Consider the following 27,076-nt stretch of genomic DNA (forward strand, 5'->3'; position numbering starts at 1 on the left):
TATTCACGACACTAATAAGCTTTAAGACTACATAATTTCCAAGATCCTTTATTTAAATATGTTTTAATCTAAACTAAACTTTTGTAATATGTAGTTTATAGAAGAGCTCATGAGAATTAAAGTATCCCAATGAAAGACAAATCTTTTCAATAAAATATTTATTCGAACCAAAATAATCAGTATAGGATAACACAACAGTGAATCTTGTCCGCTCTGTAAGTAGATAATATAAAATAATCTAAAACTAATATTGAGATAGAACTATACTTTTACTAGAACAATTAAATCTGTAACTAAAATGTAATTGCACCCAAAATAAAATGCTTAAAATTATAGATAGACATGCACAGTGAAAGTGTAATTTCTCTGTAAAAAATATAAAAATTGATTGTATATATATTAATTTTGACTTTTAAAAATAAATTATAAACTCTCCGCATATAGTAATTTAATATAAAATTATAATCTTAATTTACGTAATAATCATTCTTCACAATCTCACTAACACATAAAATCTAAAAGACTAAAATTATTAAAATAAAAATTGATCTTAAAATATGGAATCATGAGTCACATACATCGTCTTCACAAATAAAAAAAACACAAATATTCAGGAAACAAATCTAATAGTAAAATTATTATTAAAAGGTAACAAAAAAAAAGTAAACGGAATTTTTAAAGGAATTAAATAATTGTATATTTAAAAGTTATTAGCGGTGCCGTTGACAACAAAACTCCTGACTTCGGTCGTGTTTCTGGTCTCGTGGTCGGATACCTCCTCAATGACGATGTCTTCGTTTTTGACGGGTATCGGCGGCATAATGTCGAACAATTCTCCTAATTTCCGTCCCGTGGACAGCAGTGTGTTCGTCAAGAAATCCTCAGTGAGATCCGGTTTGATTTTCGCTTCGATCTTGTAACTGCCGTAATTCTCCTCTTTGACTACGGGCGTTAGGTAATCCCGGCCGTCTTCGTAGTCGAATTCGAGTTTTTTCATACGTTTCTTGAGATTAGGCGGCCAGTCCTCGTCTATGGGGAGGTCGACGTAGCCGTTTGGCAGAACCTTGTGAGTGTCTAGGCTCTTGACGACCTGGTAGTCGTGGTCCGAGTGCGGGCGGTTGAAGGTGATCAGCTCGTCCATGTTGAACTCTCCATCGTCGATCACCGTCTCATCCAACGTCATTTCTACAAAAAAAAAAAACATTGTAATTTAGATAATGTCCAAACTACGAATTTAGAGTAGTGACGTGCGTAGTGAAATTCACGTAAAATCAATTTTTTTTATTGCTTGCTTAGAATGGTGGGTGTTAAATGGTTACTGGAGCCCATAGACATATAAAACGTAAATGCACCACCCACTATGAGATATAAGGTCTCAAGTATAGTTAAAACGACTGCCCCACCCTTCAAACCGAAACGCATTACTGCTTCACGGCAGAAATAGGCGGGGTGGTGGTACCCGCGCGGACTCGCAAGAGGTCCTACCACCAATAAAGATAGTAGGTACTGTTTACATTTTCGATTGAGCTGAAATTATGAAAATAATGATTTTTTTTATTGCTTAGGTGGGTGGACGAGCTCACGGCCCACCTGGTTTAAGCGGTTACTGGAGCCCATTGACATCTACAACGTAAATACCCCACCTTGAGATTTAAGTTCTAAGGTCTCAGTATAGTTACTATGTAATTTCCCGCTCGCTTCCATTTGACATTAACCTACGTAACATGTCGCTTATGTGCGTTCGTTCTGTGCATGTTTAATTATCACAAAATAATAACGGCAGCAGTATAACTTTACAGATAATCTAATTTTCCTATATAATTTAATTTATTTCTTGTTATTATATTACCACCTATTTATCCAAAGTATCATTTTCTGATCTACTTTGTTAATACATTAGCAATTACCTTAATGTATTTTTTCATGCAAGAAAATTTAAACAAATCAGTTATGTAATGCACTAGTTGTCCATTGAACTGTTTGAAGCAATAAAACGGGCCTTATGTAAGCTCATCACCACTGAAATGAAAACGTTACGTAATTTCCAGATCCGATACTCATTGTTCGTTTAGAATCTTTTGCAAGTTTCTCCAGTAATCAAAGTGGGTTCATGATTCATTTTGAATGTAAATGACAAAAAATATCTTTACAAAAACTATATGACTTCGACATGAGCTTTGTTTTTTTTTTGGCGAGGTGCTTCGTAAACTCTTCTTCTTTTGATATTCTATATCGAGGGGTGAAATACTATTTGTTTTAAGCAAAATTTTTGCAACTTCATAGGAGAGCCATTAAAGTTTTAAAATTAGGAATAATATCATAACAAAAAAAAAAATCGGTACGCGTGCAACTTGGTGCACGTGAATGAAGTGAAACTTCTTTTTCGATGTGTACCTAGTATTATGGTTTTCTTCATTTTTCATCCTTAAAACAGATTGTTCTTGTAATAGGGAACGCTGTGTATAAGAGATGCGACATCTTCAACATTTATATTATATTTTTTAAATTATAGATAGAAAAATAAATATACATATACCGCTACCGCTCACACCGGCCTGTAACAGGTATACTACGCGCATGCGTTCGAGTGTCACGTATTAACTCTCGATCTGTCTCTTACTATTCCATGGTAGCGTTAAACGTTTAACGCTACCTTGTTAGAAGTCACATTAGAAGTTTTACTTCAAAAAAACTTCTTTAGCTATTTGAATGAGGTAGTAAACTTAATCGAAGTTCAATTGAAAACATCGAATTGTTGATACTGATACCAAAGAAAACGGATCTTTAATTACAAAGATATATCGCTTAATCCAAATAGCCTTTCACCCTTTAATCTATACTAATATATAAATCTGCTGTGGTTTTTACGGATGTTCCGTTATAACTACTGAACTATGCATCCGATTGACTTGAAACTTGGTATCCATGTGAAAAATACATGTACTTAATTGATAGGCTAAAATTTATATGAGTGTCGGACTCCCTAATAATAATGACAATAAATAATAATGTTAATTTTAAATGCCCAGCGAAGCGGGCGAGTACGGCAAGTATTATTATATAGACGTACTGTTGGTGGCGGAGAGTAGAGCCCGCGTGACTGCGGGGGAGGCGGGCGCGGCGGGGGAGGCGGGCGAGGCGCGGGGCGGGGCCTCGTCGCGGAGGGAGGGCAGCGCCACTAGCGCCACGGACAACAGCAGCACTAGCAGACACGTGGCCGGCTGGGCAGACTTGTTCGTACTGCTACCACTCGCACCCTTTAATACGTTCTGTAAAGATTCAAACGAAAACATAAATTAAACCTGTACCCTAGAAATACCAATTCTATATTTTACTAGCCGACCCGGCACACTTCGTAGTGCTGCAATCGATAAATAAAAGTCCCTAAACTTTTGTATAACATAAACTTAAAACAAACAAATCTGTCCGACGGGGGAGGGGGGGTACACATCAAAGGAAAAACAAAAATAGTATTTTTATTTAATTCCGAGCATTTTCATATTTATCTACCTTTTAAACCTTCTTTGGACTTCCACAAATAATTCAAGATCAAAATTAGCGAAACTGGTCCAGCCGTTCTCGAGTTTTAGCGAGACTAACGAACAGCAATTCATTTTTATATATATTCTATATTTTATTGTGGGTAACAAAAATTTACAATTAGGATTTGACGGTAATTTTCCGCGTAATAAAGTAATTTGAAGTGACGGCGCCATCTAGTGTCGTTCAGATGCAATCAACACCTTACGGTATCGAAAACTAAAGATTGAAAATTTTCGAAATCTCCGTTATCGTAATGAAAACTCACGTTTTCGATTAGTAAAAAAAATAATAAAAAATGTAATTTCTCTCAAGTTTCGTTATGAAAATAATAGTTCAAAAAAACTAAAAAAAAACCGCTTTTATAGAAAATCCAACTAAAAAATAGAAAATAATAAATTTTAATATACTTGAATTAAAAATAGTGTAAGAAAAAATGATTTTATTGTAAAAAAGCGTCAATCCGAGGTTTGGAAGAGGGTCAAAATCATGTTCAGAGATTCCGTTACATATTAACATAGATACGTCTGAAGATAATAAAAGCGTATTAACGACTTTCATTGAGTAACAACTGTTACTTGTAACAAGTACACTTTCCTTAAAAAAATTTAATTAAAATTGTGGGTAGGTTCAACCACAGTCCGATGATTTACCTGTAAACGTTTCAACTGAGCACTCAGCGACTGGTTCTGTGACTGCAGTATTTTTATCCTCCTAATTAACGTCTGGTTCTCTGCGGTACACTGTTTTACCCTGAAACAAAAGTATTTGTTAGTCTTTCCCTATTATTGCGTCATATTTAAGAACTAAATTACTCTTTGGTGTCTTATAGCAATATTTTAAAACAATTTTCGATGTTATTTACATCCTATTCTACTTCTAACATAGAATAGGTTAGTGATATTTATAACATACCGACACATACACATATCTATGTGAATATGAGTAAGGGGTGATCAGATCGCTCATAAATTAGTTACATAATTAATTTACTAAAATTTATATAAACTGAAAGCAATTATCATTATAATATTAGTAATATAAAACAGATTAGTACTGTTTTAGTATTGACGTTTGAAGTTACCGGACGTCTAGTCAGTTGTCAAAAAGTTTTTGACCTCGCGTTTTATTTGATTTTTGCCAACATTACGTGTTTTTGTTTGTTTGTTAAAGTCATACTGTATCAGCGACTTTTTGGCGGGATAAAAATATGAATATAAATTAAAAAAAGACATGACCTAAAGGTTTTAGTTACCAGGTCATAAAATCCCTTAAAAATACCGTCATCAGCAATTAGCAGCACCATTGTTCTTTATTCAGCGACTTTTTGGCGGGATAAAAATATGAATATAAATTAAAAAAAGACATGACCTAAAGGTCTTAGTTACCAGGTCATAAAATCCCTTAAAAATACCGTCATCAGCAATTAGCAGTACCATTGTTCTTTATAATCGTGAACGATTCCGATGCACGATTTGACGTTTACAACTGGTATTTAGACATTGATCTAGAACTCGAACCGGCAGTGTGAAGTTATTACCTGTCTTCGAGTCCATCGACATATTCCTTCTTGCGTTTCCTCGAGTCCTGAGCTGAGATCTTGTTCCTGATTTTGCGTCTGATCCTCTTCAGCTCCCGTTCCTCGTGTTTCGTGAGCGGATAGCTGGTGGGTAGCGTGATGCCCTCCTTCGCCAAGAGGCGGCGCTCCTCGGCGGTTAGCACGAGGCGCGGGTACCCGTTGCGACCGTCGCTGACCTGAGTCTCCTTGTGGTCGTCGTCGTCGTCGCTGCGTTCGCTTCCTGAGTCATCTAATTGGGGCAATAAATTTATGTTTGTACAACAACAAACAACAAGAAAGAAATTCGTCATATATTTCACTGGTGATAAGACCTCTTGTGAGTCCGCACGGGTAGGTACCACCACCCTGCCTGTTTCGCCGTTTAAGCTCTAATGCGTTTCGGTTTGAAGGGTGGGGCAGCCGTTGTAACTATACTGAGATCTTAGAACTTATATCTTAAGGTGGGTGGCGCATTTACGTTGTAAATGTCTATGGGCTCCAGTAACCACTTAACACCAGGTGAGCTGTTAGCTCGTCCACCCATCTAAGCAATAAAAAAAAATCGAATTGCACAAGTCCCTTAAAAGATCGAGCAACGCGTTACGTTCAGAAATACACTTGACTTGTGGAAGGATATAACATAAAAAAGCTTACATTTTTAACATTTTAATTTAAATATAATTGACGTATTGCGAATTAAGGTTCTCATAGATTTCCGTATCCACTACCAAGAAACCATAACTTAATTAGGGGCGGTTTAACATTCACAATGGAATGATCGGAACATGACATGAAAATTAAATTCTGCGTTGACTTAACACTAACGACATATAAGATGAGATAAATTTAGAAATATCAACGATCATTGCAACCTCTTGACAGCTCCAAATAATATTTGATCTATAATAACTTTTTCATTGTAACGCCAAGCATTGACCGTCCTCGCAACAGTACGAGCCATTTAGACTCAAATATTTGTAGACGATAAATCAGTGTGAGATGGGCCTTAATGGGTCCAACGACCACATCTATCAATAAAGGCGGCGACAACGCCAACAATTGCTTTTAATCGAGCAAACGATAGCTCAAATAAGGCCAGGACTCACCGCAATTATTGTTGTGTTCGTACTCGTATTCATTTCTGGATTCTTTCAAGTCGTTGAGTTTGCTTTGCGATAACAAATTCGCCGCCGCCAACTTTATATTCGACGCGTTCTTCAAGTCTGCCGCGTTTATAATCTTTATCGATTTCAAATCTTTCATGTCTTTAATCGTGACGGGCAACAATATCGAGCGCGGATTTCCCGCCATCGGGGCCACCCGGATAACTCGCCGCTGGGGCGCGACTGATTCGACCGGTTTCGAATAGACTTTAGTCTGCGGGTTCAGTACTTGTATGTTGGCCACTTTGACCGGTTTCTGCGGTTGGGCCGTCACGATTAGCTGCGGTTTTTGCGTGGTCCCGGGCAACTTTATCGTCGGCTTGTGGTGTTTGGTTTGGACGGCATTTAGCGACGACGTTGAAGGGCGACGTTTTCGCCCGTTCTTACCTACGACAATTTCATCTGTCATTACATTTTCGCTAAGACCCCGTGTGCAAAATTCAAGCCTCTCCGCCCGTTTTTTTTAGCAGTACCAACAAGCGAGAATAAACATTATAATATTTACAGTTTCGTAATAATGAAGCGTTTTGCAGTTTTAAAAGTAAGCGCGTGAGTTAATGATGGTTCATGCGTGATGTTAGTAATAGAAATAAAATCGACACGTTCAAGATTAGTGCGGTATTGAAATACTGTTTGGGACCAAAAATACGTAATCCGCAAGCATTTCCACAATCTTTGTTCAATCGACCAATGCAAACAACAGGCTACCTCGTTACGATTCGTGTTATTAGATAATTACAATAAAAAGTCTTAATGAACAATGTTAGTTAATGTGTAAGCACCGGAGAATACAGGAACAGTAAGCAAGAATTTTGATAGAATGTGAATCTGGAAACTAGCGAAAACTTATTAAGTTATAAGCAATAGAATGGCGCATGTTAAGGTATTGTTGATTCAAGTGTTGTCGAATGAGTAAGAAACGTTGAGGTCACATGTTTGAGGGCCACATATGTTTTTTTTATGGAATTTTAGTAAACATATTCGAAACATAACAGATAGAGAAGTATTTTCGGAATTATTGTCGAACTAATACCTTATGTAACATTATCTTGAGATCAAACTTGCTTTTTAATAAAACGATCTTCACTAAAACTCGAATATCGTACGTATTTTTAAAGTTAGATTTAAGATAAGATGTAGTTACAGACTACAATAATGTATTTTTATTTGAATTAGAGCTGTGCGTGAATTTTTGAAAAAAAAAACATGTATATACCTACAAGATAAATATAACGACTCAGATTCATATACCCATCAAAAAAAAAAATATCTTCGAATAAATTTTCCAGAAAGCATTTTCATGGTTATTGTTAATTCTGAATACCTAACGACTTCATAGGAACTCAAACGCATAAACTCTATGACAATTTTTATTTATTAAATAAATACAGCTGATTTGATAAACAAAAATGACACTAAACATTCACTAAAGAATTGTCATATTATAAGTACGACGGCGGTACGGTTGTCAGAACAACATGCGGTAAATAGTTTGGCCATAAAACACTACTCACCCGGGCTGTGGAATGTATTCGCATTAATGAATCCGGGGACGACGTTCTGCTCGAAGTCCTGCATATCGAAGACGTCGTCCGCGAGGTCCGTGGAGCTATTGGACGTATCATTCGAATCCCGGATGACGACATCCTGGGTGCTGGGGCTCGTGGGTCCGTCGGCTATCGGAGCCGGCAGTTCCTCCTCGCACGAGTTTTGTATGAGAAACGGGGACAGTTGCTGTTCAAAATCGCTGTAACAATTTGGATTTTTATGTTTTGCAATAGAACATAAATTAAAATTTGACTTTTTTTTTATTGCCCTTGTAGGCAGACGAGAATACGGCCCACCTGATAGTGGGTCGTTACCGTCGCCCATGGACTTCAGCAATGCCAGGGGCAGAGCCTAGCCGCTGCCTACCAAAACCTAAATTGAAGGTCGGTTAATATATTGAAGGAATGTTGTATTCCCGAAATGTCATGTCAATCTTCAAAAACGGCTTTAGGTGTAGTGAGCAAAAGCGCGATAGTGATTCTAACATCGACGTTGCCCATGATCAAAAAGACGACAACATTCCACCAAGCACATGTATAAGGGAATTGGTATGTACAGGTTTTTCAAATTTCCTGATGTACCTACTTGACGGACGTTATGTCCAATGTATCCCTGAATGTTTAGAGTTAGCAGTATATGAAGTTATTGAAAATATTGAAATTGCCCGAATATCGATTAATATTTTGATTGACAACGAGATTATGATAATTAAAGTATTTAACTAATTCACGAGTGATTTCTTGACCTTACTCTGCATTTTAATTTTTTTTTATTACTTACGTGGGTGGACGATCTCAAAGCCCACCTGGTGTTTAGTGGTCATTGGAGCCCATAGACATCTACAAAGTAAATGCGCCACTCACTTTGAGATATAAGTTCTAAGGTCTCAGTATAGTTTCAACGGGTACCCCACCCATCAAACCGAAACGCATTGCTGCTTCACGGTAGAAATAGGCGGGGTGGCGGTACCTACCCTTGCGGACTCACAAGAGGTCTACCACCAGTAATTACGCAAATTATAATTTTGCGGGTTTTGATTTTTATTGCAGGATGTTGTTTATTAAGTACCTATTTCATTAGAAAAATCGGTACCTGCCGGCGGGATTCGAACACCGTTGCCTCGCTAGATACGAATGCACCGGACGTCTTATCCTTTAGGCCACGACGACTTCAAATGTATGTTATAAAGATAATTAACGTAACCTATGTTAGTAATAGAATAGGCTCGAGCAGCTGTTAGCTAATCCCTCCCCTCCTGGCTGAGCCCTTGCTCGCCCACCTGTCCTGGTGAAACTGGAAAGATCTCCGGGCCACCAGTAATCCTTCAATAATGCATAAGTGACAAAAAAAAAGTGAAGGGTTTTTAATATTGTACCACGTTTCAAAAAAAAAAAATACACTATGGTATAGACATCAAAATATCTGACGTGTTTCACTTCTCTTAGTCACAAATGATAATGAGCGCTAAGCCTCAGACAACATGATGTAATCATCGTGAATTTGTTTGTAACCAACGTGTATCTGTGTTTGATAGCGTTTTAAGTAGTCTCGTAGTATTTAGTTGAAACAATATTTTTACAGTGCTACGTAATAATAATGATCCACTCTTATTTGCGTAGCTAGAATTAATGCGTTTTGATTGGTTAGGGGCGTTAGGGCTCGTGTTTTAAGATTTCGGTTTTAACTGCTCTTGTTAGGGCTAGTGTTAGCAAATTCTCTCAGGTTGTACCCGTGAGCTCACCTGCCCACCCGGGCGTAACTGGAATAAACTCTTAGGCTACCAGCTCAGAGGTAGAAAAATAAAACGGTTTTAGCCTTCGCAAATACGTCAATATTTAATTAGATTTCTTGCTAGAATTTTTTAAGAACCAACTCTAGCCTCGACCTTACAACTCGAGATGCGTGACAGACATGTCATTCACATGCCGATCCGGTCACGATCTCACAGGTCGCTAGCAAGTTTCACCACGTAAATAAAGTGTTTTTTCTTTCGTACAACTCCTGTTTTCACACCTACGATGTGAATTAAACATCATTATACCAATGAACAAATATATAGAAACGCTTAGGTACACACAGCTAAGGTCGTTTGTGTGTTACAGAATAAACATGTAACGAAGAGGTGTTTGTTTGTTTTGAACATAATGTATTAATATGAATTATAATTTCTATCTATTTTGACTCAGAACGTCCCGAAGGGCAAACAATCTTGAACGGTTGTGGCGGGTAGCCATCATACAACGCAAGATAATTGACAGATGCCTGAATCTCGCTTACGACATTTTCAAGATAAGCTTGCATATATAAAAGTTCCGAACAACAACATTCGGACCGTCGATCTACAGAGCAATATCACCCGCTCGGTGGAAGATCTGCCCTTTGTCGTAAGCCCCAAACGGTAGCTTCGGCCATGGATATGATAATGCCATAAGCATAGCTGTATTACTAGTTATTGTAAATATGTTATTACGTTCTGAACAATATATGTAGATATCGCTTGTGTGCAAATTAACAACCAATATGGCACAAAATACCATAGGTTGCAATTGTTAACAAACATCACATTACATGCGTATTAAAATACATAGGTATTTAATGTCATAAAAACAATAACTGTAATATGCAATTTATTATGTTTTAATTTTATTAATTATTTACCTAGTCGTTTTATTTTGATACTAACATAACGAGTACTGGTTATCGTTCTCGTCGAACTCGTCGCTTGCGACGAAGGGTGAGTAAAGTAACTCACAGACACAGCCTACTGAGTTTCTCGCCGGATTTTCTCAGTGGTTCTCGCTTCCGATCCGGTGGTAGATTCTGCGAAGCACTGCTCTTGCTAGGGCTAGTGTTAGCAACGTCCTCAGATTAGAACCCCGTGAGTTTACCTACTCGCCTAGATTAGGTAGGAAAAAAATTTGCGCAGTATTGCTATCGATAATATTTTTTATTTTCAATTTGATTTTCGTATTCTTGAATTGTTCAAACCGGACAATCAATAATCATTGTAATCAATCTTAAAAAATGATTTATTTAACTAGACTATCGTCTATAGGTAGGTACTATCGGAGATTCAAAATGTTTATCTACTATTTTATTATCTTAATGAGCTCTTCCTTGTTTTTTTGAACGCAAACGTAATCATTTATACCTTTTTTTATATTATCAACGATAACAATAAATGATACTGAATTATAGAGAGATATCAAAACAGCGTAGCTTCCAATGGAACTGGCTAAAAATGTGAACAAGTTCATCTTATTACCATAACGAGTTTCAGGTTATGGCATCTAGTGAAAACCGTGTTAGAATGTTAAACTTGATATAGGCTTTTCTGATGAATATGAAGTGGAATTAAATGAAAGTCGCTTTTAGATCACTTCCCACGATTATTTTGTTGTCTCATAAATTATGCAATCGCGATAAATAAAACTAATATTTAGCTCTTTTTTTTCATGTAGTTTTCTTTTTAACACGCTCTTATTTGGTTCGATAGGTATGTATATATGTAAGGGAATCTTTGAACATAATATTAACAGAATTCAATATGTCAAATTATCTTGAAAATTGTATACGCATCAAGAACCTATGAAAATACAAAAAAAATAGGAATATCGTCGTTATAATTTTCTAATCAGTGTCAAAAGGATAAAAAAGATAAATCCAACTGTTATTTCGATTTTTGTTTTGTCTTTAGGCTACGTTTATTATTTCTGAAATTAAAAATTATAAAAAAAAACTTCATAAAAATACTTTAAGCACATATCAGCTACTACTGGTAGTGTGATTTGTATTATAAAAATTACCAGTGTTCGCCCAACGGTTCAAATTCGACCATAATCATATACATTACAATAGGTAGGAGAAAAAAAAACAACTTTTTTTTTTCATTGATAACGGTAAAGATCGTCAAAGGATAAAAACAAAAAAAATATACAAAGGAAATCGGTTGATAAATGCAGTATAAAATGGTACTTAACTGGTTTATCTTCGACCATTTAAATAACGATCATGTCGATAAGGCGTTTATGTTTATTCAAATAATTAATTTTGGTTTATCAATCTTGAAATACAAGCAGTTCTCAGAGATACGACGAAACGATGCCTCTTTTCAGTTTGTCTGCAATTTTGGTAGTGATCGATACTTCTCAAGAATACCTAAATACAAACTTGTCAATGAAAATAAAGGTAGATGTCGTCTATTTAAAAAAAAAAGACGAAGCTAATTTCTCATTCTCCGTCCTTGTTTCTCAACCGTAAAGGAAGTTGCATTTCTGTGACATGTACCGAGAAGAATGCGCTGTCTCTCTCTTACGCGATGAAATTTTTTTTATTTAACTAATCTTACGTTACGTGACGTTAAAAATTCTGTATATCGGCATTATAGATTTCATGTTTCAGAAACCGAAAGAAGCGTATATTAGAGAGTATTAATGAAAATTAAGATTACATAATGCCTATAGATATTTCAGGTGATTCAAAATCTGATATGCAGTCTTTCATCATTCATCGATTGCGTCATCTGTTTTTATGTTACGTGTTGTTTCCTTTGCATCCAAGGTTTGAAGCTGGTGATTTCTTTTGTGCTAAAGTTAGGACAGTAAACTAATTGTAGTTGGTTTTCCATGACTAAATGTGCACCCAGTAAATACACAAAAGAAAAAAAAACCCGAATTTTTATGATATGATATTATTCCTTTGTGGAAGGTCAGGCCTGCATACAAACATAAAAGGTACTAGTTACAGGACCTGCCTGAACCTTGGTTTAATCGTAACCCGATACGTATACATCGGGGGTCTTACCCATTAAGCCATGGACACATAAATTTTCTCTTCACTTTTGTTTTGAAACAATCCTTTAAAAACAATCTTATTCCTTTTTGACACGATTAAAGCAACTTTACCTTGTTTATTCGACTACTCCCTGATAACGATAATGCGCTACAAACATCTAGATCGTTATAAGGGAAATAAAATGATAGCCTCATCGATAAATATCAGATTAGGTTACTTGTAAATGGCATTGAAAAAAAAAAATAACGAAACAATTCAGACAGGCGGGAAGGTATGAAATTGAATACGTATGTATAGCTTCTGATCTTTATTGAAAACGGCAAATATCATTTGTAATGTATTTAGTACGATATAAGAAGCGTTGATGTATTGCAAAAGACATATCATGTAATGAAAATGTCGTCAGAGAATATAAAAATAATTCCAGATAACAAAATCCGTCACGATAACAAACCAACTTGCGATGCCATTGTTGTCAGCGTAGATTTTATATGAAACAAGACTTAAAAACGGTAATATGGTATGAAATTGAACATAATCAAATGGAATGAGCCGAAATTAAATAATATCCCAGAAGAAAGGTGAGAATTTACTGAGACTTCAGTGGATTTCTTGCAAGAAAGCAACATCCGACGACTTGATTTTATTTACCGACACTTATGAGTTTTCATTGACGCTGAAAGATTAATAGGCCGCCATTATTATACGTTTACTGAATAACTAAATCAACAAAATTAAAATGATTTAACAAGACTTCGATGCTCGCGTTCCCATGAAAAGTCCATAGCTGAATCAGTTCGTCAGTTTGACTTTCTTTAAATATGTTTTCTATAGAAAATAGCGGCAGTGCGTCTCAGTTTACGACTCTTATTATTTATATTAGTATTTGCCTGTCTATTGACATAAAACCTTGACATCTAAAATTAGGCTGTTACTTATCTATGACGTACATATCTTGAATAAGACCTTTCAAATTCGGTCTCATTATTTTGTTTCCAGAAATTACGGTATACGGTTCAAAAGGTGTTCGTTTTTTTTAAATAGACAACCGGATACCAAAAAGGAACAATATAAAAAATATTGTTTTTGTTTAAAATTTACGATTCATGTTTTAAATCACTACAAAAACCTAACAATTATAACACTATTTTAAATTAAACGCGTGACGTCATATGTGGTTGATCGAGTTTTAGTGTTTATTATGTGGTTCGGTTGTATTTTACTTATCGGTACCCATCTAACCAACCACCCATCAGCACATGTAAAGTAGGCAGGGTACCATTAGCCTGCCTATTAGTAGTGTAGTGGCGCTGACCCGTGCGTCCAACCAGTGAAATATATCCTTTCAAAGTATCCTTTAGCAAAATCGAAATCCTATATTTTCTTTTGATACACAGATTTATTGATCCAATAGCGTAAATTTAAAACAAAAAAAAACAGGAGGAGGCTTTCATCAAGACATATTTTTTTTGTTAACGATTCCAAACCCATGCAAGTTTCAATTTCCTATTTACCTACGTTCTGATTTAAGAATTCACAATCAAATCAATTTAATCAGTGCGTGAAATTTAAAGTGTTTTTGTTGCCTACTAATAATCTACTAGAGAAAATTATATTAACATATTTTTTAGTTTAGAAGCATCTGTTTATTTTCAACCTACATGAGGTACGAGAAATGTTAATTTTGTACAATATTTGTCTCTATATTTAAAATTCATATGAATTTTATTACTGAACTGCAAAATTGTTATTTGGTAACGTAAGCATTTTTTTACGAGCAATGAATATTCTTCTATTGAAACACCTCATGATATAATAATTCAAGAGAAGGCAACTAAACTGAACTTCGTGAATTCCGATATGAGTCAAGAGACGATTGCTATATACAAACTGTTTAGGTACAATTAAAATTAACTTATCAATTTTTCCTCTAATGTCTTGTACTTTATATATCTATATATTAATATGTGAAGGAAAAACTTTGTATGCCTCTTTACGAAAATTGCGCGGACCGAGGAGTATGAAATTTCCCACACTGATAAAGAATATCAAGGAGTGCGAAATGCTAATATTTTTTTAAATTATGCCTAAAAAATTTATTAAATCAATAAAAAACCATTACACACACTGCCATGTATTCGACGCACACACGCATGCATACTATTTATTTATTGTCAAACTTTTGTTCTTGACGTCTGTGGTCAAATTGAGAATAGATTAAATATTGTTTGTCTTTATTAATATTTTTCTATAGTGTAGTCTTGGCGAAATTTGCGATTATAGAAGTATAAAATACAATCATAATAGTGTACAAACTTACAATTCCAATTAATTATAGTCGAATTTCGACTACTGCTGGACCTCTAGTACTAGATAAATACATATCGACCGGGACCATGAAAACCGTAAATTATTTGAATTGTAGTAATAACGTATATATGTAATTCTATCTAATCTAATATGCATTAATTAAAAGAATAGAAATATCCGCGTCTAAATTAAGCAGTGATAGTTTCCAATAATTATTTTATTTTCATTTTCTGGTTGAGTAAACAATTTGAAGGCTTGCCTGAGGTAGTGATTGCTGGACCTTACAAGATATCACACCACGAAGGGCACAAGGCATCGTAATATAAGACCTCGAGGTCTCAATTGTCATGTAAAGCTGTTAACACACCTTTCAAACCAAAACGTATGACTGCATCGCGTCCAAAATGAGTAGTATTGTGGTACCTGCTCATATGGGTTCAAAATATGCCTACGCTACAATCCTTATATTTTTTGTTGACAATGCAATGTAAATCAAAACCTCTTTGGTACGACAACCTTGTTGTGCTATTAAAAATTTACAAAGCCAACTAATAAACACTGAATCGCTCAATTACAAATGTAATTTTACACGCACCCAATTTATAAATCGTCAGCAAAACATGCGATTTCTTTCTAGAAAACTGAATTGTTAATTGTAAGAACACAACTATTCTATTTATTTATAATAAATGTTGTCCTAAAATGGTTAAGGATATCGTTTGATTTTGATTTTCTTATACCGCACTTCTGTAAAATATTAATTTATTGCATTTTTTAGTCACCGTCAGCAATAGTTTAAGCACGCAATTATTTAATCTTTCATTTTAAGTCCCCTCTGCAAGGCCTAGATTTAATTTATACAACCCGTTGCACTCTTCTCATATAATATTATTCCTACAAATAAATATTTTCCTGTTTATGTCGCGGTCAAATTCAAATCTTTAGTGTTTCGCTTAATTAAATGCGACTTCTATTATAAGCAAATTACAACACAGTTGTTAATAATAAGTATGCCAACTACATACAGGGGTATTTATTGGGAACACAGTGCAACGTATGACGTAGCATAGTTCAAAGCACTGATTATTATTATCATGCGTAGCTTGTCGTTAGTGGGCGTTTCCGTGTAGAATGTTAATACTCCCGGTAAGTTGGTCGCACGTTATGGTCATGGCTGTGATTCACCGAATCTGAATGGACACACGAACTCTCATGCTTTCTTTGAACGTTTGAACATTGGAAATATTTTGTATATAAGCCTACGTAACTAGACAAGCAAAGGTTTCAAATGATTTTTTATAAATGAGGAAATCGCTCCCTTTTTTTTCTATCTTTGCTGATAGCCTTGAGAGGCTATTTCAGCTTTGCTCTAACATGTAGGTGAGCTCACGGGGCTTAAGCCGGAGTGTTGCTAACACTGGCCCTAGCAAGAGCAGAGCTTCGCAGAATCTACCACCGGATCGGAAACGCGACCCACTGAGAAACTCAGTGGCTTGCGTCTGAGGGTTAATTGAGGATGGTGACCGGTGCTTGTGATACTTAAAAGCACCGTTAATGGATCGGGAGGATCCGTAATGATATTTTTGGGCGACATCGACTATTTACTATTCTACAGGATCGGGTATGTAATTTCCAGCGGCCATGACAAGAGGGTTCTCATGTCGTGCCGCCTTCTCAAAGTAATTTCACCGTACTCTCTCGTCTGCGAATTGGGGGTGTTGGGAAGGGTAAGTTGGGAGTTGATCAAACTACAACTCGCAGCTCAACCCGCTTTGAAGCTTTAGATGATACGAAGCTCAGCGGAGGCAGGTAGGGATAAAGTGACATCGGACTGTCGGACATCGCGCTAAGACCATTTGGCCCCTCTGTCTGACTAGAGCCTAAATGCAGTCGGAGTTCTAATTTCTTCGGAACAAAATTTATCTTATTGTTTTAATCTAAAACGTATATGACTGGTTCGCATCAGAATTTATACCACGGTACAGTTAAGCTTTTTTGTTACTGGTAAATAAATCGAGCATTCTCTGTGAAGAATCGTGCCTTTCTAGAACTTGCTCTGTGGTATCGAGGCGATCTTATCACCAGAGGTGGACCGCGGGTGCAACTCGATTAAGATAATTGTAATCAAAAAAACGTCTTGACCTTGAAAAGTATATTACACTAAATAGCTTTATTACAATATTATGAAACAAATATTTTATTATATAAATTATTTGCTGAAGATTTTTTTTGGTATTAAATTCGCAGAGACAACTCGAAGATAAGGTCGTGTTATCTCAAGCCATACTCACCGAGCAAATAATATCAGGCAGTTTCCAGAAAACGTATTGTTGAGATAATTTAATATTATAGCGTTTTCAAATTACGCACTTATGAGTCACTACGTCGTAGGTGCAAAAGGAAAAAGTCCCGTTGTTACTTTTATGCTATATACAAAGGATTATTATTATCTTATCAAGTCTTGAAATAGTTCGAAGGACTAAAAAACTCTTTTGTTAAGCGCTTACCAAAAAGATCACAGTGTCAATTCCATCCATATTGCTTGAGGTTAAAGTCTCAATTAGTTTGGAATGATAGGTATCTTAGCGTTCCATTATATTTGGACGCTTCAGCGTGATTTTTCAAGTTAAAATGTATTAACCAGTTCTGATCTTATACTGGTATTATATGCAGCATCTGCTTGTATATATCTATTAAGTCCATGAGCAACGGTGAGCAGTCAGCCCAGATAAGGCTTAAGCTCGTCTGCCTTTGAAAGCACTAAAAAATGTGTCCCCCCGAATGTGATTAAATATATTTAAGTTCGATTATATTCAAAACAATTTATCTGATCAGAAAGCAATCTTTCATGTTACAAAATACAATGCATGAACTATTTATTATACAACGTACTGAGCTCATATACGATAATGAATCTGGGGCGTTACGTAAAATCCCAACAGACAATCACGAAGCGTGTCACCATACATATATCGTCTTCGTGTCAGTGCTCTGCCCAGCTAATGATATTACACATGCCGTTGCTATAGAAATATGAGTTTTATGGCGAAAGCTTAAGGAACTACGCAAAAGGTAACGGGACTTTCGTGCCCAATGCCTATTTTTCAAGCGGATTTATAGGCTGTAGTTAAGAATAATGAATAGACACGGGCAGTTTAATTAAATGAACTTCAAGTTTGTTCTTAAGCTGAATTTAATGTATATAACTTGTATTTGTTGGCTACATTTTAGCTAGTAACCTTGACTACATCACCACCATGGGTTTGGGTTCCCAGTTTTTTTTCCTGCCTAAGCTGATAGCCTTGAGAGGCTATTTCAGCGTAACCTTAACTAGTAGGTGAGCTCACGGGGCTCAAACCTGACAACGTTGCTAACACGAACCCTAGTAAGAGCCGTGCTTTGCAGAATCTACCACCGGATCGGAAACGCGACCCACTCAGAAGATCCGGCGAGAAACTCAGTGGGCTGGGTCTGTGGGTTAATTTACTCGTCGAGCCCTTCGTCACAAGCGACGGGTTCGACGAGAACGATGACCGAGGTTTCCAGTTAGAGTCATTCTCTTTTTTAAAGATATTTAGTATAATTTTTGGCCCATAGCTTGGATGTACTTGTCTCCTATGTTTCTGGTACTGAACTTAGGGTGCTTGGATGCACTAGGGAACTTGAATGCAGAATATTTTGTTGTTTATTGGTAACACATACGTTTTTTTTTCTATTTTGGCTATTATTTATCAATCTTTGTTTTATTAACACAAAAAATTTAAATATTGAGCTATATATTTCCCAATATATTCTGATAGCTATTAGAATGTTGATAACCCTTTGTGACCTTACATTTAGTTTTGGGGGAAAACGAGTGAATCCTGTTAATAAATTGATATTTTTTTCCATTTCTAGGCATTTTTATCCTTTTTATTATCATAAATATACGGAATGCATCTCTGCCTACTTTCATAAACCAGATTAAGATTTTTCAGATATAGGTAAATAATCAATTAGCATTCTCTGTGACAAAATGCTCAGAGATCAATAGTGCACTATATGAATTACCAAAATATTTAATCTTTGCAATGTAGAATAGTTTTAAATATTTTATGTTACTCACAATTCAGCATGATCACTGGAAATTCCACTGTCTGAACAGGTGCTACTTATAGCTTTAGAGGTTTCTGATACATTTTCAGAGCATATGTTGAAATCTGGAATTGACTCCTCGAGAAAATCCAAATAGTCCTGGTCCATGGAGAAGATCTCCATGAGTTCATTTGGCGCCGTCCACGTGTCTGACTGTAATTAAAGTGGTTTATGATATTCTTTTATTTTAAAAAAAGCATGTTAAAATAGCTAGTTTAATGTGGTCTGTGTCCAAAATTGCTTTTATAATTTCTCATTCCAATAGATGATTCTATATACACTATCACAGGTTAGTAACAATTTCTTTTCGTTATTGTACCCTAAAAGAAAATTACTTTCATTAAAAAACTTAGAGAATCACTGAAGTCACGAGTTCACTGGGGATTTATATCAGTTTAAGCATTTATATCATTTTATACATAAATTGTAAATTTTTATTTCAACCAGTAATTCTTTCAACATAGACATATTCTCAAATATAATTAGCAAGAAATAATTTTATGTAATAAGCAGCTCTCTTTTTTTAAATTATTTTATGCTCTATAAATAAATATTTTCCATTACCATTATTTTGGTATGCCATTCATCAGTTCAATGTATTACGATTACAAATTTAACATAAATAATTAATATTTATTACTGATATTATTTAACCACATATACAGTATAGAATACAGTGTAGAAAGTGAAAGTTTCAAAATTCCGAAAAAAAAAATAATTTTAGCAAGTACTTTTTGTGAGCTAATTATTATCATCCGCTTGTCTTAGATTAAATTATATTATTTTTATTTCTGATTTTATTTTTATGGCAGAATAGGCTTTATTTTGTATTGCATAGATGATACTTCAATATTAACTCTCAAGTTGGGTGGTAGTATTATACTCTTCCATAACCTAATACAATTTCATCATTAATTCTATTCAAATATCCACCTGTCAAACATTAAAACTTGGCAGACCAAAAGCTTGTCTGTCTATATTCAGCAATTAAAAAAATCTATTTTTGCCCAACCTATTTTAGGTATTTTATGCTATAGGTAATTTTGTTTTAAGTGATAACCATTTGCATAAATGGGACTAATGAGCTCACAGTCCAGCTGATTTTTTAAATAATTAACAAGTGATCATTAAAATACAATGCGAACCAAAAATGTATATTTGGCTTTTAGAAAGGCTTTGTTACATCTGAAGTATGAATCAAAGTGATAAGAATTACTTTCATTTTAAAACTAAATGGTACAAAGTGAAAGGTTTCTTACTGGTTTCAGTTTATAACTTACAGACATTCACAATCATTTTAATTGAGAATTCTAAAGCAATATTATAAAATTTCATGAAAATTTAGTTTTACTTTCCATAAAGGTACTTGTTGCAATAGATTTAATATGAAATCATATGTAGTTGTGTTAATTTACTAAAAAGTTTGATGTTGATCAAGAAAAGTAATCAATTGTATGTTATTCACTTAAATAATTGAATTTAAATTGTTCACATCACAATTTCTGAGTACGAATGATTGTTATTACTAGATATATCCCGATGTAAGCATTGAGCATAATTTATATTATTAAAAAATATTAACGGTTCTCAGCGCAATGCATCAGTATTTATTGTGAATTATCAAGCTTAGAGTACTAGAATGTTTTTAATTTAAATAAAGATTACCTCTATCAGAGACAACAAGTCCACTTTTTTATCCATATTGGAATACACTTCACTTTTCAATGTTACATCAACATTTATGAATCACAACTAAATTTTTTCAATGAAAAAAAAAACTGGAAATGTTTTTATGTAGTATCAAAAAGTACTGGGATCTTGATACAGTATTGTCGGCTTTTTTCAACTATTTACTGTGCGGCATATGGTAAAGGTAGCGACCGCATGGTGCCTAGCTGGCAATATCTTGTTTACGCGAACCGGAATGTCTAAGCGCGAGTTAATTTATGACGTGTTTGTTTCAAGCCAGATTATCACTTCTCACTTCGCAATAATACGCCGTTAAGGGAAAACCACTGTTCTTATAAATACACAAACATAACAATGTGAGGATGATACAACAGTGAGAGGATCTGTGAAACGTGAGGTGCAGATACCGGTGCCTGAACAAGAACTGTTCACAAAATGAAATGACTAAGTAACGGTAAAAGTGGCGGCGTGCGCTCACGAAAGCCACTCTAAACAGGCAGACGAGGTGAACGCAACTTATTTCTTCATAGTACGTCTGCAAGAACGATCGTCCAGTATCTACTCTTGGCTGTGATAAGCTATCAAAGATTACGAAAGATACTAACCATGAGGCCTTCTTCGAATTCCATTTTTTTTACACTTTTGATTTAGTAATGCTTATTACTAGACATACTTTAGTAAAAAATCCTGTATTTTCGGAAAATTTTTAGAATTCATTTTGTTCCGATAAAAACTCAGTAGAGGTCATAGTACTGTAAACAGTATAAAACTTCTTCACTTATATAACATATTTTATAATTGCACTTCAATGAGGTAAATATTTTATTGTATCAATATTTATTTATTACTATTTATGTACAACTAGTTTACAAATAAAAGGAAACATGACATTTCCCTACAACTTCCAACGTGGAAATAATGACGTCACTAAACTAGGGACACTTTTCGGAATGTCATTGGTTGATTCATTTGATTGCATGCTGAAACAGCGATACCACTTACGCCATCTATGGACGATGATTAATTATTTTTATACCAACTGTACGACACTCCATTTAACGCAGCAATTTAAAAACAATTTTCAGCTTGTAAGCGTGTAAAATTATAAAATAAATACTAGCTATTTTATATCTAGTTATCTTAGTCAGTTAAGGTTGCCGGCAACTCAATTTTTTTGTTTCTTTAAAAAAACATTGCTAAGAAAGTAGAGCGATATAAAATAGCGATATAGCAATATGAATTTATTTCAGTTGACAACTAAATAACAAAGGTAGGTTGTGGAGTGCAAAATAAATATAAAAATTCAAATATTGTTAGAGCTTCACCAACTTACTTAATGTTCAATGGTAATTAAAAAACAGTTCTTTACCTTCATGTAAAATAACATGTCTTATAGTAATAACACAATATGTATTAAAATGCTGATTGCTATATTCTTTTGTTATTGAATTAACCACAGGGAAAAAACATTTTTCAGAAACTTTTCCCTCCTATAAAAAAATAAAAACTATTTTTTGTATAGACCATGTCGAAACAGAAAATTTAATTAAGTCACAATACCACTAGTCCGGACCGATGAAAAATCATTATTGACTTCGTAACGGGGAATGCGATTTGGGATGAGATTTTTGAGGTCTCAAGGTTTTTATATATGAGATCACGAGGGCTGTTCTTTTCTATACCTTAGATTTCACACAGAACCAATAAAAGACGTAAGCTATTACATTTTCTGATTTACTACATATAAAATATGCCCTACCTACTTTAATAGAATATGATTATAATAGTAATAAATAATAATATAAATAAATATTGCGCAAATAAATATAACAATACAATACAACCTATGTATCTAAACAAAACGCGGCAAAAATAAATGAGTTCATCCCGATTTTATCCTCTATTTATGAATTAATGTTTATTGGCTATTTTTTATGCGTGTTATGATTAAGGAAAAAATATTTTTTTTCGCAATTTACCAATAAAAGAAAAAAGAAAATCTAATGGCTGTGAAAATAACAAAAAAACAATCTTGATGCTATGTTGCCAGTGATTATGGTTTCATTTCAATCATTATGCAATATTAACTTAATACTATTATAGTTAAGATGGCCATATTAAAATTATACTATGTTATTTTATTATCGTAAACCGGAATAGTGATAGCACTTTTCTTGAGAATAAAAGGACTCTTCGCGTGCCCTTTGTAGGGTTTCGTGGTTCCATTAACGTCGTTCTATAGCCCTTGATGGGCGGACACGGTAGCTACATAATACGTACATACTTCAGTCAGACATTTTGTTATAATTTATTTTATCATAATTTCCTCTAGTCTCGAAACCATTTAACTAATAATAATAGTTTTCATATGTAGTCATTTTATTGTATGTACTTTGTTCGACTCTTTTTGTCTTCTACATTTTATCTTAAAGGAAAATTCAGTTTAACTTGTTCCTTTTTATCCGATTTATTACGTACGTACTACAAAACGTAATCAATAATGAAAAAATAATTACATTGATATTGAAAAGAAATTTAGGTCATCGTTACCAAACATTGGCATTGCCAGGGGGTTAAACCGCAATTATATATATTATTATCATAATTTATTCCAACCTATATAATAATATATGCTATATGTATACATATACATATATTAAAAAGTAAAAAAAATACTTTATAGATATTGGGTAGGCAGCGGCTTGGTTCTGCCCCTGGCATTGCTGAAGTCCATGGGTGACGGTAACCACTCACCATCAGGTGGGCCGTATGCTCGTCTGCCTACAAGGGTATCCTCCTTGCGTCGTATTCCTCATTGCTGAGGGTCGTGACCACCCTTTTGTATCACCTTCGCACGCACGATTTTTCTCCTTCCATTCTTGTCTCTGGCGGTGTGGAGGGCGTTGTGAAACGTGGAATCAAGAGCGGTGCGGATCTGGTCGGACCAACGTATTGGGCTGCGCCCCCGAGGTCTTTTCCCATCTACCTTACCAGTCACGATGAGCCTCTCGAGATTGCTACCATCCTTCCGTGCGATGTGACCAAAGTATTCAAGGACTCTGCGAAGACACTCGGATGACAGCCGCGAGGAGATTTTGAGTTCTTGCAAGGTTGATACGTTGGTCCGAAATGCTGTCCACGGAATACGCAGCATCTTTCTCCAGCACCACATCTCAAAGGCGTCAATGCGTCTGCGATCTGCAGATTTCAGTGACCAGGTCTCAGCGCCATACGAAAAAATCGAGAAAACTAGAGTCCGTACCAGTTTGGTTTTGGTCTTTACGGATATGTTGCGATCTCTCCAGATTTTTCCGAGCTGAGTCATGGCACTCTTAGCCATACCAATTCTCCGGCGCACTTCCTTCTCGCACGAGCCATTGTTACTACTACAAGGGTATAGTATATACAAATATATGAGTCGTCTATTATCAAAGGTGGCAATCTGTGCATTTGGACAAAAAAATGTTATTGATATATCAATACAGATTGATTTGAATATAATCGTCTCCTTCAAAGAATACGGTTCAAAACCTGCATTAAATAAAGGTTAATACTTAACCTGTTATTTATCTAAGATGTCGTTCAGAAGAGTTTTGTGACTGCCAATGGAATACAAAGTCAATAATTCGTTTTTCTGATTTACCAATAATTGTCCAAAAGTCACATTGCCGGCTTTGATAATAGTCGACTCATATAGTGATCTCTACGACATAAGTCACTTGTGGTTAGGACTTCAGACTGGGAAACCTGCTCGTCTTCCTCACAATACGAGCCGTATCAATGATAACTGCTTTTTGCACAAGGCGCCTAATGGTGCTAGATAACCAATGTTTTTTAAGGCGATGGTCGAAACTTTTCGCTATTAAACACAATTATCGGAAGAATAATTACTATTATTAATGTTATTATTATATTATCTACAAGTTTCATGGCTCCGTCGACGAAGACGGCCATCTTGTTCTCGCAAGGTTATTGATAAGGATAAACCTATAATAAAGGTTTCCTTCTTCGAAATTTACAATATCATGAGTGTGAAAAGACGAAATTCAAGTGTGTAAGCATCCGTGGAGTGGGCTCCGCACTTTGAGTATATTATTCACGATAGGATAAACGCCGCAATTGATCAATTGTCAGATCAAGGGTGCACAGCGTAATAGCTCAATAGCGATAGCATATTATTATTCGGATGTAAGTAGACAAGTATTGCGTTTGAAGAAGGTTTTTTTTGAAATATGATATAGCACAAAGAGGTTACCGGTTTTTTTTTCATATGTAAACATTGAGTGAAATTGTCATTGGCGAGATTCAGGAATTTGTCAATTATCTTGTGTTCGTGAAATATTTTGTGCTCTATGATAGGTACCGCAACACTTTCACGTTATTAGATGATATATTTATGATGATGATGTGTTTACTTTGCACGTAGAGTATTTTTGTCTTTTTTATTATTATTATTATTGCTTAGATGGCTGGACGGGCTCACGACCCACCTGATGTTAAGTGGTCACCGGAGGCCATAGATATCTACAACGTAAATGTCGCTACCTACCTTGAGACATCAGCTCTAAGGTCTCACTTTTTACAGTACAAAAGCAGCCCCACCCATCAAATCGGAACGCATTACTGTTTCACGGCAGTATTGGCAAGGGTGGTGGAACCTACCCGTGTGGACTCACAAGAGGTCTTACCACCAATAAATATATCCACAGAAGGTTTCAGAGATACTCCTATAAATTGTGGAACCGTGACAAAGTTATCCATCTTCGCATTGATCGCGCTAACATTCTTTATTCGACCACAAATTTTTTTTGGTAATGTCAAACTCCTCCTGAAGGGTAGCAAGTGACTATCGAACATTGAAACATGAAGCAAAACAAACCGTGCAGCTTCACTGAACACGTTATATCAGAAACCACAGTAATCTAGAATCCCAACAAATGCATTTTAATTAATTTCATATTTCGTGAACAAGTGACGTAACTGCAACTCGGCGTAATCGTAATGTCGTGACGTAGTAGCGTCGTATCATCGGTTCTAAAATTGATAATTGTAGGTTTGTTTGTTCCAGTCAGATATTATTTCGTCAAATCACCACTAAAGCTGAACTTGTAGTTTCTCTTTCTTCCAATCCTTCCACGGCGATTTTGATCTATCCGAAGTATAAATAGGTAAAATTGAGCCTCTATAAAATTTCTACTTACATTAATATTTAGTTTACGTAAAACTGATCATGTATCTGAATTTCGCGCTCAACTTAAGTGGTTGCCAATTCCTTTAACATTCGCCATAACGTCCTTAACGATTTTAGTGATAAAACCTATCATACACTATTGTACTAGTATACTTACCTGTTAACTATTTTTGCCGGCGTAGTCTTTTAATGACTACCTTACTTATCTGCATTGAATGCCGCCACCCACCTCGACGATGAGTTAGTTAAAATCTCAATTCTCCACTCATCTGTTGTTTAATAGATATCCTACGCTCTAAAATACGATTTTAATTATTAATTGACAATGGAAGAAAGGCCATCGCAACTAAGTCTCTTGTTAAAGTTTGTTTGGTAGCAAGTGATTATGGTTTTTCGTGATCTCATCCGTCCGTGTTTGCATAGCAGTCATTTTTGGCATTGATTAATTGTCCAATCGACTTTAGCTTCATCGAATACTAGAATAATCTTGCGTTGTTGTTAGGACCAATTTGAAATCAACAGCACCCATTAAAGTCGTCTTGGCCTAAATGATAAGACGTCCGGTGCATTCGTGTTGAGCGATGCACCGGTGTTCGAATCACAGGCGGGTACCAATTTTTCTAATGAAATACGTACTCAACAAATGTTCACAATTGACTTCCACAATGAAGGAATAACATTGTGTAATAAAAATGAAACCAAAAAAATTATAATTTGCGTAATTACTGGTGGTAGGACTTCGCCCTGTCTATTTCTGCCGTGAAGCAGTAATACGTTTGTGCGTGTAACTATACTTGAGACCTTAGAAGCCATTTAAGCAATAAGAAAAAATCTTCTATGATTCGATTTTTTGTTTTTATTTGTTTTGGAGGTCGCATAACGACCCACCTCTAGTTACAACAGGTGGACAGCGATAATACCAGAGGCAGAGGCAAGCCGCTCCCGAGAGAAGTCTTGAATGCATATTTTAAATTAGGAAAAAAGTAAATTATGTATTTTACGATTTAATCATGCGTTTGTGACATTCACAGTTTTACAGCTTTTTAACAGTTTCCGAGTTTTCCGAATACTTTAGATTGGTATAATTGTTACAATATTAATGTCTATCTTTATACGAGTCTGATACATACGACGTTTTTGAATTTGAAT

General features: G+C 35.3%; 1 protein-coding gene across 4 annotated transcripts; it reads right to left on the minus strand.

Moving 5' to 3' along the window:
• Nucleotides 1–143: 143 nt before the first annotated feature.
• Nucleotides 144–21,728, minus strand: LOC101735428 (cyclic AMP-responsive element-binding protein 3-like protein 3-B). Of its 4 annotated transcripts, none has more exons than XM_012693370.4 (8): nucleotides 21,342–21,728; nucleotides 19,019–19,200; nucleotides 7,776–8,008; nucleotides 6,205–6,648; nucleotides 5,081–5,348; nucleotides 4,194–4,293; nucleotides 3,071–3,269; nucleotides 144–1,185 (listed from the first exon to the last, which is right to left on the minus strand). In XM_012693370.4, the coding sequence occupies exons 1-8, from the start codon at nucleotides 21,363–21,365 to the stop codon at nucleotides 701–703; spliced, it is 1,935 nt and encodes a 644-aa protein (XP_012548824.1). In that variant the 5' UTR covers nucleotides 21,366–21,728; the 3' UTR covers nucleotides 144–700. The 4 variants fall into 4 exon arrangements, with proteins under 4 accessions (XP_012548824.1, XP_004929640.1, XP_062530657.1 ...); XM_004929583.4 differs by lacking the exon at nucleotides 21,342–21,728 and adding an exon at nucleotides 20,713–21,306; XM_062674673.1 differs by lacking the exon at nucleotides 6,205–6,648 and having other exon boundaries at nucleotides 21,342–21,683.
• Nucleotides 21,729–27,076: the final 5,348 nt, after the last annotated feature.

This window comes from Bombyx mori, chromosome 21 (genome assembly GCF_030269925.1).
Source record: "Bombyx mori chromosome 21, ASM3026992v2".
NCBI lineage: Eukaryota > Metazoa > Arthropoda > Insecta > Lepidoptera > Bombycidae > Bombyx > Bombyx mori.

What these genes read in the sequence shown, in the direction of transcription:
- LOC101735428 (XM_004929583.4), bottom strand. Translation starts at nt 20,748, where the DNA reads ATGGATAAAAAAGTGGACTTGTTGTCTCTGATAGAG. An exon ending in CTCAGTTGAAACGTTTACAG is followed by an intron (nt 3,270 to 4,193) that starts GTAAATCATCGG and finishes GAATCTTTACAG; the next exon opens with AACGTATTAAAGGGTGCGAG. An exon ending in TCTACTCTCCGCCACCAACA is followed by an intron (nt 1,186 to 3,070) that starts GTACGTCTATAT and finishes TTTTTTTTGTAG; the next exon opens with AAATGACGTTGGATGAGACG.